Source organism: Sinocyclocheilus grahami, unplaced genomic scaffold (genome assembly GCF_001515645.1).
Source record: "Sinocyclocheilus grahami isolate Dianchi unplaced genomic scaffold, SAMN03320097.WGS_v1.1 scaffold1263.1, whole genome shotgun sequence".
Taxonomy (NCBI): Eukaryota; Metazoa; Chordata; class Actinopteri; order Cypriniformes; family Cyprinidae; genus Sinocyclocheilus; species Sinocyclocheilus grahami.
The window spans coordinates 376,322-391,195 of NW_015506442.1; the positions used below are offsets into that span (position 1 = coordinate 376,322).

Below are 14,874 nucleotides of genomic sequence, written 5' to 3' on the forward strand. Positions count from 1 at the left end.
CGGGCTGCTTCTCTCCCTCCCCATCGACCATATGACTGCAGCATTGATCTTGTTCCGGGTAGTACGCCACCTCGTGGTAGACTTTATTTCTTGTCCACCCCCGAACGCGAAGCGCTTGAGAAATCCAGGCTCGCTGTGCACCCTTGGGTGTGAGGGACTCAAGCTACTGTCAGTCAACGTTTCTGGTGGCCTGCTTTAGTCTGTGATGTATGCTGTTTTGTAGCTCCGTGTCCAGTCTGCACCCAATCTAAGTCTAGCAACTCCCCGCCTGCTGGTCTGCTTCGCCCCCTCCCTATTCCGTCTCATCCGTGGTCGCACATCGCTTTGGATTTCGTTACGGGTCTACCTCCTTCCGCGGGTAACACGGTAATTCTTACAGTTGTCGATCGCTTTTCCAAGGCGGCCCATTTTGTCTCCCTTCCCAAACTCCCCTCTGCTAAGGAGACGGTGCTAACAGTATTTGAGCACGTTTTTAAAATCTGGACTACCCTCTGACATGAGACCACAATTTGTCTCTCAGTTTTGGAGGGAATTCTGTCGGCAGATTGGAGCTACGGCCAGTCTGTCGTCAGGATTTCACCCACAAACAAATGGGCAAGCTGAACGCGTCAATCGGATATTGGGACGTTTGCTCCATACTCTAGCTGCTCACAACCCCACTTCCTGGTGTGAGCAGCTGCCTTGGGCTGAATACGCTTTTAATTCGTTACCATCGTCATCTACTGGGTTATCTCCAATTCATTGTTGTCTAGGTTACCAACCACCGCTATTCTCCTCTCAAGAATCCAAAGTCTCCGTCCCCTCCGTCCAGGCCTTTATCCACGTCTTGTGTATTAAGCCCATTGTCTGCCCACCCTACCTTCCTTACCCACCCTCCCCCCCGTCCCTGTCGAGGGTTCGCCCGTCTTTAGAGTCAAGAAGCTGTTGGCTGTCTGCCCTCGGGGAAGGGGTTTCCAGTACTTGGTCGATTGGGAAGGGTACGGCCCGGAGGAGAGAAGCTGTATCCCGGCCCGGGACATTCTGGACCATTCGCTCATCAAGGACTTCCGTCATTCTTGCCAGTCTCCTTCCTCATGAGTGCCTGGGGGTGCTCCTTGGGGGAGGGGTAATGTCATGAGCCGGGTTTGACTCTAGTTTTCTTTTCTTTTTCGTGCTGTGCTATCCTAGACTCAGCTGTTCGCGATCACAATCAGCGCTCGCTCTGATTGGGACTGCACCTGTTCCCTCTTTATGCTGATTTTCCTCTCTATTTCTCTTTGCGTGTTACAAGGTCTTTTGCCAGATTATTGTGCTTTTATGTCAGTCTCTTGGCTCTCTATTACGTCATTTGTAGGATCTAGTCATGTCCAGTCCTGTGTTATCTAGTTGTGTCCTATCGTGTGACTTGGATTTCTGCCCAGTCTCCCATTTACCCACTGCCAGCAATTCGCTCTCCTCCGGACGCTGTCCTCCGGTCCATACTGTCTGAGAGGTAGTCACTCCTCGCTCTGCAGCCCAGGGTAGCACCATGTACACTCAAGTCAAGTCAACCCTTATGTTCCAGTGCTCCTGAGTTAAAGTCCAGTTCTACGAACGCCGAATACGGCCAGTGATCGCAGACTGCCTAAGTTTGTTTTTTGTGGACAATAAATCCTCTGTTTGACTTGCCTTTGCTTCTGTGTCCTTTTATCGTGACATTTACGTTTTCATTTACATTTACATTTATTCATTTAGCAAATGCTTTTATCCAAAGCAACTTAATTGAGAAGCAAATACAGAAGTACTTTTATAGTTTTAATAATATTTTGTATTCATATTTAGAATTTTAATTTTGTATGATTTTTTTTGGTGATTGTTTTAGTGATTTTTTTGTTTTGTTTTTTATGATTTTAATATTTTCAAATTTTGTTTTAATTTTAAGTAAAGTTTTAGTTATTTGTGGTTTTATATGGTTTTAGTTTCAGTTAACTATAATAACAATGGTTATTGTGCTTGTGTTGAAGCCCTGATGGAAGACATTTGAAAGGGACTTTATTTTTACTTGCATAACAAGCTTCTAATTGCTGATTTTATATGGTATATATGGAGTAGGATTTACTTGGGAAAAAAAACCTCAAGAAACTTCACTCAGAAATTTCTAGTAAATTTCACAAAGAAATAGCATAACATTGAAATAAATGTGACTTTTTAAAGTAGAAAGATTGATATATTATTTTCTTGTAAAATGTACTCCAGTAATCTTTTTTTTGATTGGTCTTATTTAACTGTTTTAAAAGTCTTTACAGTGTTGATGGCCGATCAGCTGGACATCTGGCTGGTATAGATGACCTTGGACCTTCTAGCATGGCCCAAAAATCTGTTTTTCCAGTTTCATTTTGCTCATTCTGTTTCTCTTTTATTAGATGCGCCAAAGTTCCAGACCAATCAAACCATCTTCTACTCATGGGAGGGAAACCCAGTGAACATCAGCTGCGACGTGAAGTCCAACCCTCCAGCGACCATGCTGTGGAGACGAGACCGGTTTACCATCTCTAGTCAAGGGACCAGCAACATCCGCATTCACACCACAGAGGGCCGATCGCTTCTAGAGGTTCAGCAACTTTACAATAATGCACTTTTAGTAGTTTATTTACATTGCACATTAGGTATATTTGTTTTTCATTTTAGTTAGAGTTTTATTTATTTATTCATTCATTTATTTTTAATTGTGCATGATCTTTCTGGTGAAGCAGGTTGACCACGGAAATCTTTCTGGTTAAAATAATGAATAAACAACAGCATCCAAAACAAAAGGTGCTGGTTAAGTTATCTTCCTCTTGTTGAACCCAGTGAAAATGTATTTAACTTACACATGAACTGCTACTGTATCTAGTTGCATATCCATATTCTTGCACTCATTTTCTCATTCTCCTGACCTTTGGGTTTGTTTTTATCCACAGGTCACTCCAGTGTCGGACAGGGATTTCGGACGTTACAACTGCACAGCCAGAAACAACATCGGCGCTCGATATCAAGAGTTTATATTAGCACAGGCAGGTATGTGTTTACCAATAACACTAAACTTCCCTTTAAAAGTCCAGCATGAGATTAAAATACACATTTTAAATTTTTAAACCTGGTCTTTTGAAAGGTATTTACAGTTTTGTTTGAACTGTTAACTTAGTTGGCAGTAAAACATAATAACATAATATTTTGAAAGTTAGGTAGCGTTAGTTGTAGAACGTTGTAGTACCATATATTGGGTTAATTGGTATGTCCTGTACGTGACCTCCCTTGTCCCGTTTATTGACTGCTATGCTGATGTATCCACTGACTGATGCAACAGCAGCAGTGCAGATCACGACACTTGAGAATGATCACCGTCACCTGTCATCATCCAATCACATCCACTCCCTCATGCAGAATATGTAGAGGAAGGCTGCGGAATCCTCTGCCGGCTGGTCGCTCCCGCATTACAGTAAGCAGTGGTCGCGCTAATGCCAGTTCCCTTCACTGTCCGTGTTTTGACTTCAGCAAATCAGTTTTGGCGAATGCAAACAATGTTATTATTGTTCATGAGTCCAACATCCAGCCGCGCAAGAAAACATGCAATCTACCTGAGGTCAATTAGGGAAGTCGTCTTTCACTATTGTAATGTTGTTAAATAGAGAAAAACATTTTACATTTAAGTAACTTCTAGCGGATTCTTAACCTTGGACCTTATTCTTGAAACAAAATGACCAATAAAAAAAATGTAGGCCATATTAAATCTATTAGTTGTCTTTAATTGAAAAATATGAATTTTAATTTATACACAATTGTGCTCATAAGTTTACACACCCCTTGAAGAATATATAAAATGTTAAAGGGGTCATAGGATGTCCATTTTCCACAAGTTGATATGATTCTTTAGGGTCTTAATGAAAAGTCTGTAACATAGTTTGGTTAAAATGTCTCAATGGTAGTGTAAAAAACATCTATTTTACTCTGTCAAAAACAGCTCTTTTCAGAGCACACAGTTTTGTAGCATTTTCCTTTAAATGTTAATGAGCTCTGCTGACCCCGCCCCTCTCTTCCGAGCCGCTCTCAGAGAGACTGTTTACTTTAGCCGCATTCATCGTGAAACTTGCTAATGAGCGCATTAATAGGAAAGGCGATTTGCAAAGATTCATTACAAAACATTATACTCACATCTTGTAGATGAGGCTGGATCATGAATGATTCGCGTGAACATAGACACATTTAGGCAGATCGTGGGAGCATTCCCTTCAGAAACAAATGTAATCCACTGCGTGTTCAGCGGCTCAGATGTCAGGAGTAAATGACGACTGTCAATCAAATTATCGAGGGAGGGGCCTGTCTGTGTGACGTCATCTGAGATCGGCTCGATTTGAGAAAGGGGAAAACATTTAACGAGATAAAAAAAAAAAACACTGGGGGGATTTTTATCATTATAGGGTGTTTGTGTACACACACTGCCAACACAACTTGTAAAAGTGCATGTAGCATCCTATGACCCCATTAATAATTTTCACAGAATAAGAGGGATCATGAAAATTGCATGTTATTTTTTATTTAGTACTGTCTTGAATAAGCTATTTTACATAATGTACGTTTATATACTCCACAAGACAAAAAAATAATAAATGAATTTATAAAAATGACCCCATTCAAAAGTTTGTACCCTTGCATATGTATGTCGCTTATAAACCACGGTTGTCCCATATTTTCCTTTTCTGAAGTTGCCAACCCATAGTTGTAAGAAATGTTTTTGTAACCTTTAAATAACATTCTAATTGCAAGAAAACTGGACATTTCAAAACAATGTTCCCACAACTTTTTTTATTGCCTAAATTTGTTACCTGGGTTATTACATATTGTTTGCAAGCTTTTAATGTTGTCTTTAGGGATGCCTCATCTTATTTTCTCTGTTCTTGTGATTGACTCATATTAATATCAGAGTGCGTTTGGTTTGAGACGAGGTGACATGTTGACCTGAGAAACTGGTTTGTGTTTGATTTAAACCTGTTGTCATATGCTAAGCATTGATCTATTATTGAAATTTTCCATAATGATATGTCCTTCCCATCTGGCCACTGCTAATTTAACTGTAGCTAATCTTCTGTAATGCCATGTGATTTACTAGAGAGCTCACTAATATACCAGAGTAGTGTCCCATTTACTGTAGAGCTGCTTAATATGCCATGAAGAGCTGCAGTTTACTTCAGAGAGGACTTAATCGAGCCCAAGGGAATACACACACATGTGTATTATGTGTATATATATATATGTGTATATATATATACATATATATATATGTATATATATATATGATATCTATTTTACATCTCTTTTATAAATGTTCTGAAAGCAGATGAAATATCTCTACTTTTTCCATTGCCTTATAGTATTTCTGTTAATTGCTGAGCAGTTTTTTTTTATTATTAATTTTCTTTGACATTTTATAGGCCTTTTCATCTTAAAAGGGCAAAAGCATCTTCATTTACATGCACAGAGTGTTTTATGAAATATTTTGTTAAATAAACAAAATGCTGTCAATTACCAGCCACTGAGTTGTTGATCACGTAAAACGTAACAGGAATGTTTTCTCTCAGGTCTGTCATTTTTTATACATGCTAATATGCAAATGTGTGCATATTTAATAAAGTAATGCATAATTTGCATTATTTTGAACATTTCAATGGGAAAAGACACATTGCAAAACACTGCTTTTCTGTACAATACTGGTCAAAAGTTTGGATTTTTTTTTTTTTTTTGAAAGATTTTTTTATGTTTTTGAAAGAATATTTTTCTCTTCTATTTGCCTAGGCATATTTGATGAAAAATTCAATACAGTAAAATTGTGAAAAACTATTACAATTTAAATTAACAGTTTTCTATGTGAATATATTTTAAAATCAGCATCATTACTCCAGTCTTCAGTGTCACATGATCCTCCAGAAATCCTTCTAATATACTGATTTGCTGCTCAAGAAACATTTCTGGTTATTATAAATGTTGAAAACAGTTGTGCTGCTTCATATTTTTGTAGAAACTGACAAATTAATTTATAATGTTACAAAATATTTACTGTATATTTCCAATAAATGCTGTTTATTTGAATTTTCTATTCATGAGAAAATAAAAAACAGTTTTCAATAATAAAACAAAATTATAATTGAGCACCAATAATAATTGCGCATTAAATCAGCATATACGAATGCTTTCTGAAGGATCATTTAACACTGAAAACTGGAGTAATGATGCTGAAAACTCAACTTTGATCACAGAAATAAATTACATTTTACAATAATAGAAGCAGATATTTAAAATTATAATAATATTTCACAATTTTACTGTTATTTTTTATCAAATAAATGCAGCCTTGGTGAACAGAAGAGGCTTTTGAACAGTAGTGTATATTTTAATCTGGCTGAGTTTCAGGAAAAACATTAAAGCTCCTCCCTAAACATAAACCTTAAATATGACAGAAATGGCCTAAAATAGGAAAGTTTGAAGTGTTTACTCTTACCTGACGAATGTCTTTCATGACGAGAGTAATTGTTCTTCAACAGGAAGCTGAACTGCAACCTTCTTCCTGTTGATTGATGGCACCAAAGCTCTCTTAGCTCTCGTCACTCACTAACACGGCACCACAAATGATGATGCATTCTGAGTTTCTCCAGTCCACAATTTATCTGATGCTCTGTCAATTGTTTATTTCACATTCACGCTTTAACACAGGATGAAAAGTCTGTTGGCCTCTTTATTTCACACAAAATGAATGAAGATGCCAGTCACACGCATTTTACCATCTACAATACAGATAAACAGCTGAGCTATGAAGGTGTAGACTATTTTCAGAATAAAGTACTAGTGTATACACTAACTTTTTCGCATATATTAAGCAAATATTCATTCATGTTTATTTAAAAGCATCATGTGTGTGTTTTTTCACAGATGTCCCGTCGCACCCGTACTCTGTTCGGCTGACCGCTGTCTCCCAACGTCTCGCCACCGTCACCTTCATGAAGCCCGACTCTCACGGCGGCGTCCCCATCAGCTATTACATCATCAACTATAAAGACACAAACTCACAGGACTGGAGGACAGTGAGATCACATGGAGTTCAGAGTGAGTGTCAAATGAGCCATTGATCAGAGTTTGTCACAAGACTTAACAGAGTCTCCATTTGCTCTCCATTTATAGTTTTTTTTTTTCAATTGCTAGGACACATGTCAATATTTAGGTTGCTTTTTCCAAACTCTTCACACAGTGAGCACAACAGCAGTCTATGTGGGCTAAACTGTAGATCATGTATTATTGCTTTGTCACCCAATGCATTCAATGACTACATCTTTCAAATGACATGAATTATTTTCTCACTCAGACACAAACACCACCAAAACTCTACATGCCTACAGTCCAGTTTGCACAGGTGTACATACTCTTCACAAAACAGTGAAACCTAAGTTCAAAAGCTAACATAATACAAAAATGAATAAGACTGCTATTTGCTACATTTCTACAGTAAGACCTTATTGAAATATATTCTGTATCTAAAAAATGAAACACTATCAGAACATTTAGATTTAGCTGAACAGCTACACAGGTGTGAGTCTTTCAATTACATTACCATCTCTACAAAAAGATACAAATTAGGATTTTTTTATTTTATTTTTTTTTTACTGTAATGTTAACATGGACTGTGTAATATATATTGCAGTGAATTATAAGCAGCAGATACTGTCATTCTTGTTTTGTAATGAGATTTTAGAGAAGAAAACTTATAATGTATAATGTATAATGTTACCTGTTGATAGTGTGTTTTTAGGTCATTGTTTTATGAGTGACAAAGTGTGTTTGTTGGGTCATAACCTGTGCTAGTGTTTTGGAAGAATGGCTTGATTTGAGACTTGTATGAAGTGTTTTGGTAGTTTTACACCATTAACGTTATATAAAATATAAAGCTATGAGACTTTGCCCTCAGCCAAAACTATTTGCTTTTGAACAAAGAATAGATTAATGTGACCAAAGACTCACACCCAGCATTTACTGTAAATATGATTCTTCCTTTCATTTAGAAATTGTTAAAGCAATTACTTTAAATACAGTAAAATTGTGAAAAACTATTACAATTTAAATTAACAGTTTTCTATGTGAATATATTTTAAAATCAGCATCATTACTCCAGTCTTCAGTGTCACATGATCCTCCAGAAATCCTTCTAATATACTGATTTGCTGCTCAAGAAAGCAAATTTCTGGTTATTATAAATGTTGAAAACAGTTGTGCTGCTTCATATTTTTGTAGAAACTGACAAATTAATTTATAATGTTACAAAATATTTACTGTATATTTCCAATAAATGCTGTTTATTTGAATTTTCTATTCATGAGAAAATAAAAAACAGTTTTCAATAATAAAACAAAATTATAATTGAGCACCAATAATAATTGCGCATTAAATCAGCATATACGAATGCTTTCTGAAGGATCATTTAACACTGAAAACTGGAGTAATGATGCTGAAAACTCAACTTTGATCACAGAAATAAATTACATTTTACAATAATAGAAGCAGATATTTAAAATTATAATAATATTTCACAATTTTACTGTTATTTTTTATCAAATAAATGCAGCCTTGGTGAACAGAAGAGGCTTTTGAACAGTAGTGTATATTTTAATCTGGCTGAGTTTCAGGAAAAACATTAAAGCTCCTCCCTAAACATAAACCTTAAATATGACAGAAATGGCCTAAAATAGGAAAGTTTGAAGTGTTTACTCTTACCTGACGAATGTCTTTCATGACGAGAGTAATTGTTCTTCAACAGGAAGCTGAACTGCAACCTTCTTCCTGTTGATTGATGGCACCAAAGCTCTCTTAGCTCTCGTCACTCACTAACACGGCACCACAAATGATGATGCATTCTGAGTTTCTCCAGTCCACAATTTATCTGATGCTCTGTCAATTGTTTATTTCACATTCACGCTTTAACACAGGATGAAAAGTCTGTTGGCCTCTTTATTTCACACAAAATGAATGAAGATGCCAGTCACACGCATTTTACCATCTACAATACAGATAAACAGCTGAGCTATGAAGGTGTAGACTATTTTCAGAATAAAGTACTAGTGTATACACTAACTTTTTCGCATATATTAAGCAAATATTCATTCATGTTTATTTAAAAGCATCATGTGTGTGTTTTTTCACAGATGTCCCGTCGCACCCGTACTCTGTTCGGCTGACCGCTGTCTCCCAACGTCTCGCCACCGTCACCTTCATGAAGCCCGACTCTCATGGCGGCGTCCCCATCAGCTATTACATCATCAACTATAAAGACACAAACTCACAGGACTGGAGGACAGTGAGATCACATGGAGTTCAGAGTGAGTGTCAAATGAGCCATTGATCAGAGTTTGTCACAAGACTTAACAGAGTCTCCATTTGCTCTCCATTTATAGTTTTTTTTTTTCAATTGCTAGGACACATGTCAATATTTAGGTTGCTTTTTCCAAACTCTTCACACAGTGAGCACAACAGCAGTCTATGTGGGCTAAACTGTAGATCATGTATTATTGCTTTGTCACCCAATGCATTCAATGACTACATCTTTCAAATGACATGAATTATTTTCTCACTCAGACACAAACACCACCAAAACTCTACATGCCTACAGTCCAGTTTGCACAGGTGTACATACTCTTCACAAAACAGTGAAACCTAAGTTCAAAAGCTAACATAATACAAAAATGAATAAGACTGCTATTTGCTACATTTCTACAGTAAGACCTTATTGAAATATATTCTGTATCTAAAAAATGAAACACTATCAGAACATTTAGATTTAGCTGAACAGCTACACAGGTGTGAGTCTTTCAATTACATTACCATCTCTACAAAAAGATACAAATTAGGATTTTTTTATTTTATTTTTTTTTTACTGTAATGTTAACATGGACTGTGTAATATATATTGCAGTGAATTATAAGCAGCAGATACTGTCATTCTTGTTTTGTAATGAGATTTTAGAGAAGAAAACTTATAATGTATAATGTATAATGTTACCTGTTGATAGTGTGTTTTTAGGTCATTGTTTTATGAGTGACAAAGTGTGTTTGTTGGGTCATAACCTGTGCTAGTGTTTTGGAAGAATGGCTTGATTTGAGACTTGTATGAAGTGTTTTGGTAGTTTTACACCATTAACGTTATATAAAATATAAAGCTATGAGACTTTGCCCTCAGCCAAAACTATTTGCTTTTGAACAAAGAATAGATTAATGTGACCAAAGACTCACACCCAGCATTTACTGTAAATATGATTCTTCCTTTCATTTAGAAATTGTTAAAGCAATTACTTTCTATGTGTAATTACTAAAGTAAAGCCATTACTGATCTATGTGACTTAGATTAGCATTTAGGACAGAAGAAGCAGCTCAGACATATTTTTTTATGAAACAGATCTCATTTGAGATGTTTCTATCCACAGAGCAAAACTGCAAAGCTTTGCAACAGAACATTTAAGCAAAAGAAATGCATGCTTACCACCCTATATTTTTCCTAAAAGCCATTGTCACTTCTCATTGTTTTTTTTTCAAGATGTGTCAACAGTCATTTCCATTACATTTGGTGCAGCTAAACAGATTTGCACTTGCTGAAGCAGCAGCGATAATGGCTTCAAGCTGTTTGTTCACTAAACTGCTTTACTTGCAGACAAGACTTTTCTGTGCATTAAGCCTTTAAATAATGTTTATTGTGGAAAGTGTGATGTAAAACGCTAATAACAAATAGAAACCCTCAAGTGAGTGTAGTTATATTGCTCAACTCCGCATCTCAGTCCCATGCAGAGCTTCATGCATCACAGAAATGGAAAGCAATGAACGTTTAAAGTTCAAGGTCTCAAACTCTAATTTAGAGTGCTTCAATTACATCCACATACTCTTTGTGGATTTTTCATTAAGAACTCAGTGTTCTTTGACTAAGTACAATAAGCACGCTCATTGAGCCGGCTCATTTTTATTATTGCTTTCTCATGTAAATGAATGAATACAATCATTGGCCAAGGTCTCAGATTTGATAAAGTCGTATTTTAATGTAAAATACATATTCAGTGTTAGATATATTGACTTATAAGTATATAAAAAGAATAATTTTAGAATTAGTACAGCCTCTTGATGAGGATTTAGCATTAAAAACCTAATATGTTAAACTGGAGAAATCAGCAAGACATCCAGATTTGCTAGTGTTATTTTAGTTTTATTTATGTACGGTTAAAGTGTTTAATATTTTGAGTTAAAGCTTTCACTTTTATTTTTTTGTTTCAGAGTGAGTGTCAAATGAGCCATTGATCAGAGTTTGTCACAAGACTTAACAGAGTCTCCATTTGCTCTCCATTTATAGTTTTTTTTTTCAATTGCTAGGACACATGTCAATATTTAGGTTGCTTTTTCCAAACTCTTCACACAGTGAGCACAACAGCAGTCTATGTGGGCTAAACTGTAGATCATGTATTATTGCTTTGTCACCCAATGCATTCAATGACTACATCTTTCAAATGACATGAATTATTTTCTCACTCAGACACAAACACCACCAAAACTCTACATGCCTACAGTCCAGTTTGCACAGGTGTACATACTCTTCACAAAACAGTGAAACCTAAGTTCAAAAGCTAACATAATACAAAAATGAATAAGACTGCTATTTGCTACATTTCTACAGTAAGACCTTATTGAAATATATTCTGTATCTAAAAAATGAAACACTATCAGAACATTTAGATTTAGCTGAACAGCTACACAGGTGTGAGTCTTTCAATTACATTACCATCTCTACAAAAAGATACAAATTAGGATTTTTTTATTTTATTTTTTTTTTACTGTAATGTTAACATGGACTGTGTAATATATATTGCAGTGAATTATAAGCAGCAGATACTGTCATTCTTGTTTTGTAATGAGATTTTAGAGAAGAAAACTTATAATGTATAATGTATAATGTTACCTGTTGATAGTGTGTTTTTAGGTCATTGTTTTATGAGTGACAAAGTGTGTTTGTTGGGTCATAACCTGTGCTAGTGTTTTGGAAGAATGGCTTGATTTGAGACTTGTATGAAGTGTTTTGGTAGTTTTACACCATTAACGTTATATAAAATATAAAGCTATGAGACTTTGCCCTCAGCCAAAACTATTTGCTTTTGAACAAAGAATAGATTAATGTGACCAAAGACTCACACCCAGCATTTACTGTAAATATGATTCTTCCTTTCATTTAGAAATTGTTAAAGCAATTACTTTCTAAACAGCTACACAGGTGTGAGTCTTTCAATTACATTACCATCTCTACAAAAAGATATAAATTAGGATTTATTTTTTATTTTTTTTTTTACTGTAATGTTAACATGGACTGTGTAATATATATTGCAGTGAATTATAAGCAGCAGATACTGTCATTCTTGTTTTGTAATGAGATTTTAGAGAAGAAAACTTATAATGTATAATGTATAATGTTACCTGTTGATAGTGTTTTTTTAGGTCATTGTTTTATGAGTGACAAAGTGTGTTTGTTGGGTCATAACCTGTGCTAGTGTTTTGGAAGAATGGCTTGATTTGAGACTTGTATGAAGTGTTTTGGTAGTTTTACACCATTAACGTTATATAAAATATAAAGCTATGAGACTTTGCCCTCAGCCAAAACTATTTGCTTTTGAACAAAGAATAGATTAATGTGACCAAAGACTCACACAATCAAGAACAAGAACTGAAAAAAAGAAGACTACATTTTGAAAGTTAACTTTAAAAAAATCCGCTAATGTGGATAAGTGGTCATTCACATGGACTTGGGAGACCATGGTGGAGCAGCCTCCGAGGCCGCAGCCCCAGCCTCGGCCACTACGGCTGAAGCCCTACTACCCCCCCCAAAAAAATACTTGGGGAAATTTACGGGGCTGTACTTGGGGCCAGGAGCCCTCCCTGGGCGTAACGGGGGATCAGGAGCCCTCCCTGGGCTAAACGGGGAAACAGGAGCCCTCCCTGGGATGAACGGGGAATCAAGAGCCCTTCCTGGGTTTAACGGGGAAACAGGAGCCCTCCCTGGGCTTAACGGGGAAACAGGAGCCCTCCCTGGGATGAACGGGGAATCAGGAGCCCTTCCTGGGCTGAACTGGGAATCAGGAGCCCTTCCTGGGCTGAACTCCGGATCAGGAGCCCTCCGTGGGCTATACTCGGGAAGAGGGCTATACTCGGGAAGAGGAGCCCTTCCTGGCCTGAACTGGGGATCAGGAGCCCTCCGTGGGCTTAACTCGGGATCAGGGTAGCGCTTACGTGGTGCTGGCACTGGAGGGTGCTCTGGAGGAGCAGGCACAGCAAAGCGCTTTCGAGGAGCTGGCACGGGAGCGAGCTCTGGGGCTGGAGCCAACACGGGAGCGAGCTCTGGGGGAACGGGCACTGGAGGGCGCTCTGGAAGGCGCTTACGAGGAGCGGGCACTGGGGCTGGAACCCTTGGTGGGCTTGACACATTAACGTCCTTTGGGCTTGCCACATTAACGTCCTTTGGGAGGTCCACGGGGCGATGGTAGTTGGCCCCGTGCCAGAACAGCGAGTTGATGATGTCGTCATCGAGGGCCGTAGCCGCGGCGAGCCGGCAGAACTCCCAGGAATACTCGACAAAGGGGAGATCGAGGCGAGCTAGGGCGGAGAAGAGAGCGGCAATTTCCATTGCCGCGGGGAAAACAAAAACTTTTCAACAAGGCGGAAAAAACAAACGCAAGGAAAAAGTCGCCGCTCACTTTCTGTTTTGGTCCGGTATTCTGTCACGGGTTGCTACTGTGAGGAGCACAGAACGAGGAGACCAGGAGTACAAACCAAGGAGTTTCTTTACATTGTGGGGAATCACACGTAGCACAAGGGAGTTGACATTCACAATATCGGACAACACTAACAAAAAGGACTCAGACTTTTAAACACAGGATGACGAGGGACTAAGGAGACACACCTGGGATCATTGAAAATTAAACACGGGAAACACCTGGGAAGAAATCAACATAAACACCTGGGGAGCAAGACACAGACAAAACATGGAACAGAGTCTGACAATAACTCTGTTGCACCAAACTTTAAACCTTGTTTAAAAATAAGCAGGTTTACATTTAAAATTTATTTATTTTATATTTAAGGTAGATTAACTTTAATCCTGTTGCTCCGTAACTTTAAACTCAGATTTAAATCTCAATTAGGGATTAATTTTAAATTTACAGGTGAGGAGGTTTAAATGAAATAAAGTGCACCTACAGTTGCAATTATGTGGCTGAATAAACAAAGAAAACAACAGAGGGTTAGGTGTGAGGTCTCAGAAAGGTGTTTATTGCAAATAAAAAGGAAGATTAAAGCGCATTGAGCGAGATGGTCCTCACTGCAGAACACAAGATCCAGCCCAGCAGGCTCCAGACATCTATGTAACGTCAGGTTGACGTTGGACATGACGTCAGACAGACGTTGCATTTTGGTTGAAAATGAAAACCGGGTTGACGTCAATATTTGACATCAATTTGATGTTGACTTAACATTGGATTTTGGTTACACAACCTAAAAACAACAAAATATCAACGTTAGCTGACGTCGGTATTTGCCATCAATTTAACATGAGACGTTGAATTTACATTGAATTTTGGTCACCCGACGTCGCAACAAATATTTAACCAAATATCAACGTCTTATGATGCTGTGTGCCTCCCTCCTTACATATAGAGACAGAGCGCATTTAGGCCATGCTCACACGGGGTGGGGGGTGGGTTGGATCCACATAGCAGCTTTTAGGCATTGCTCTGTTTTTTGTTGTAAGTCAGAAATGACAAGGCAGCTTCCCGCAATAGAAAGTCAATAGAGAGCGTTGGATTGTCCCCCCCCCCCCCCC

The 14,874-nt window shown here is 37.7% G+C and overlaps 1 protein-coding gene across 1 annotated transcript in view; it reads left to right on the forward strand.

Moving 5' to 3' along the window:
* The window catches only part of LOC107568614 (neural cell adhesion molecule 2-like), a 129,526-nt gene that overhangs the window by 90,593 nt on the left and 24,059 nt on the right, over positions 1 to 14,874 (forward strand). Inside the window, exons 14-15 of the mRNA XM_016254580.1 lie at positions 6,919 to 7,092; positions 9,180 to 9,331. Of these exons, the coding sequence (XP_016110066.1) occupies positions 6,919 to 7,092; positions 9,180 to 9,331 (326 nt within the window). The remainder of the gene's footprint in view (positions 1 to 6,918; positions 7,093 to 9,179; positions 9,332 to 14,874) is intronic.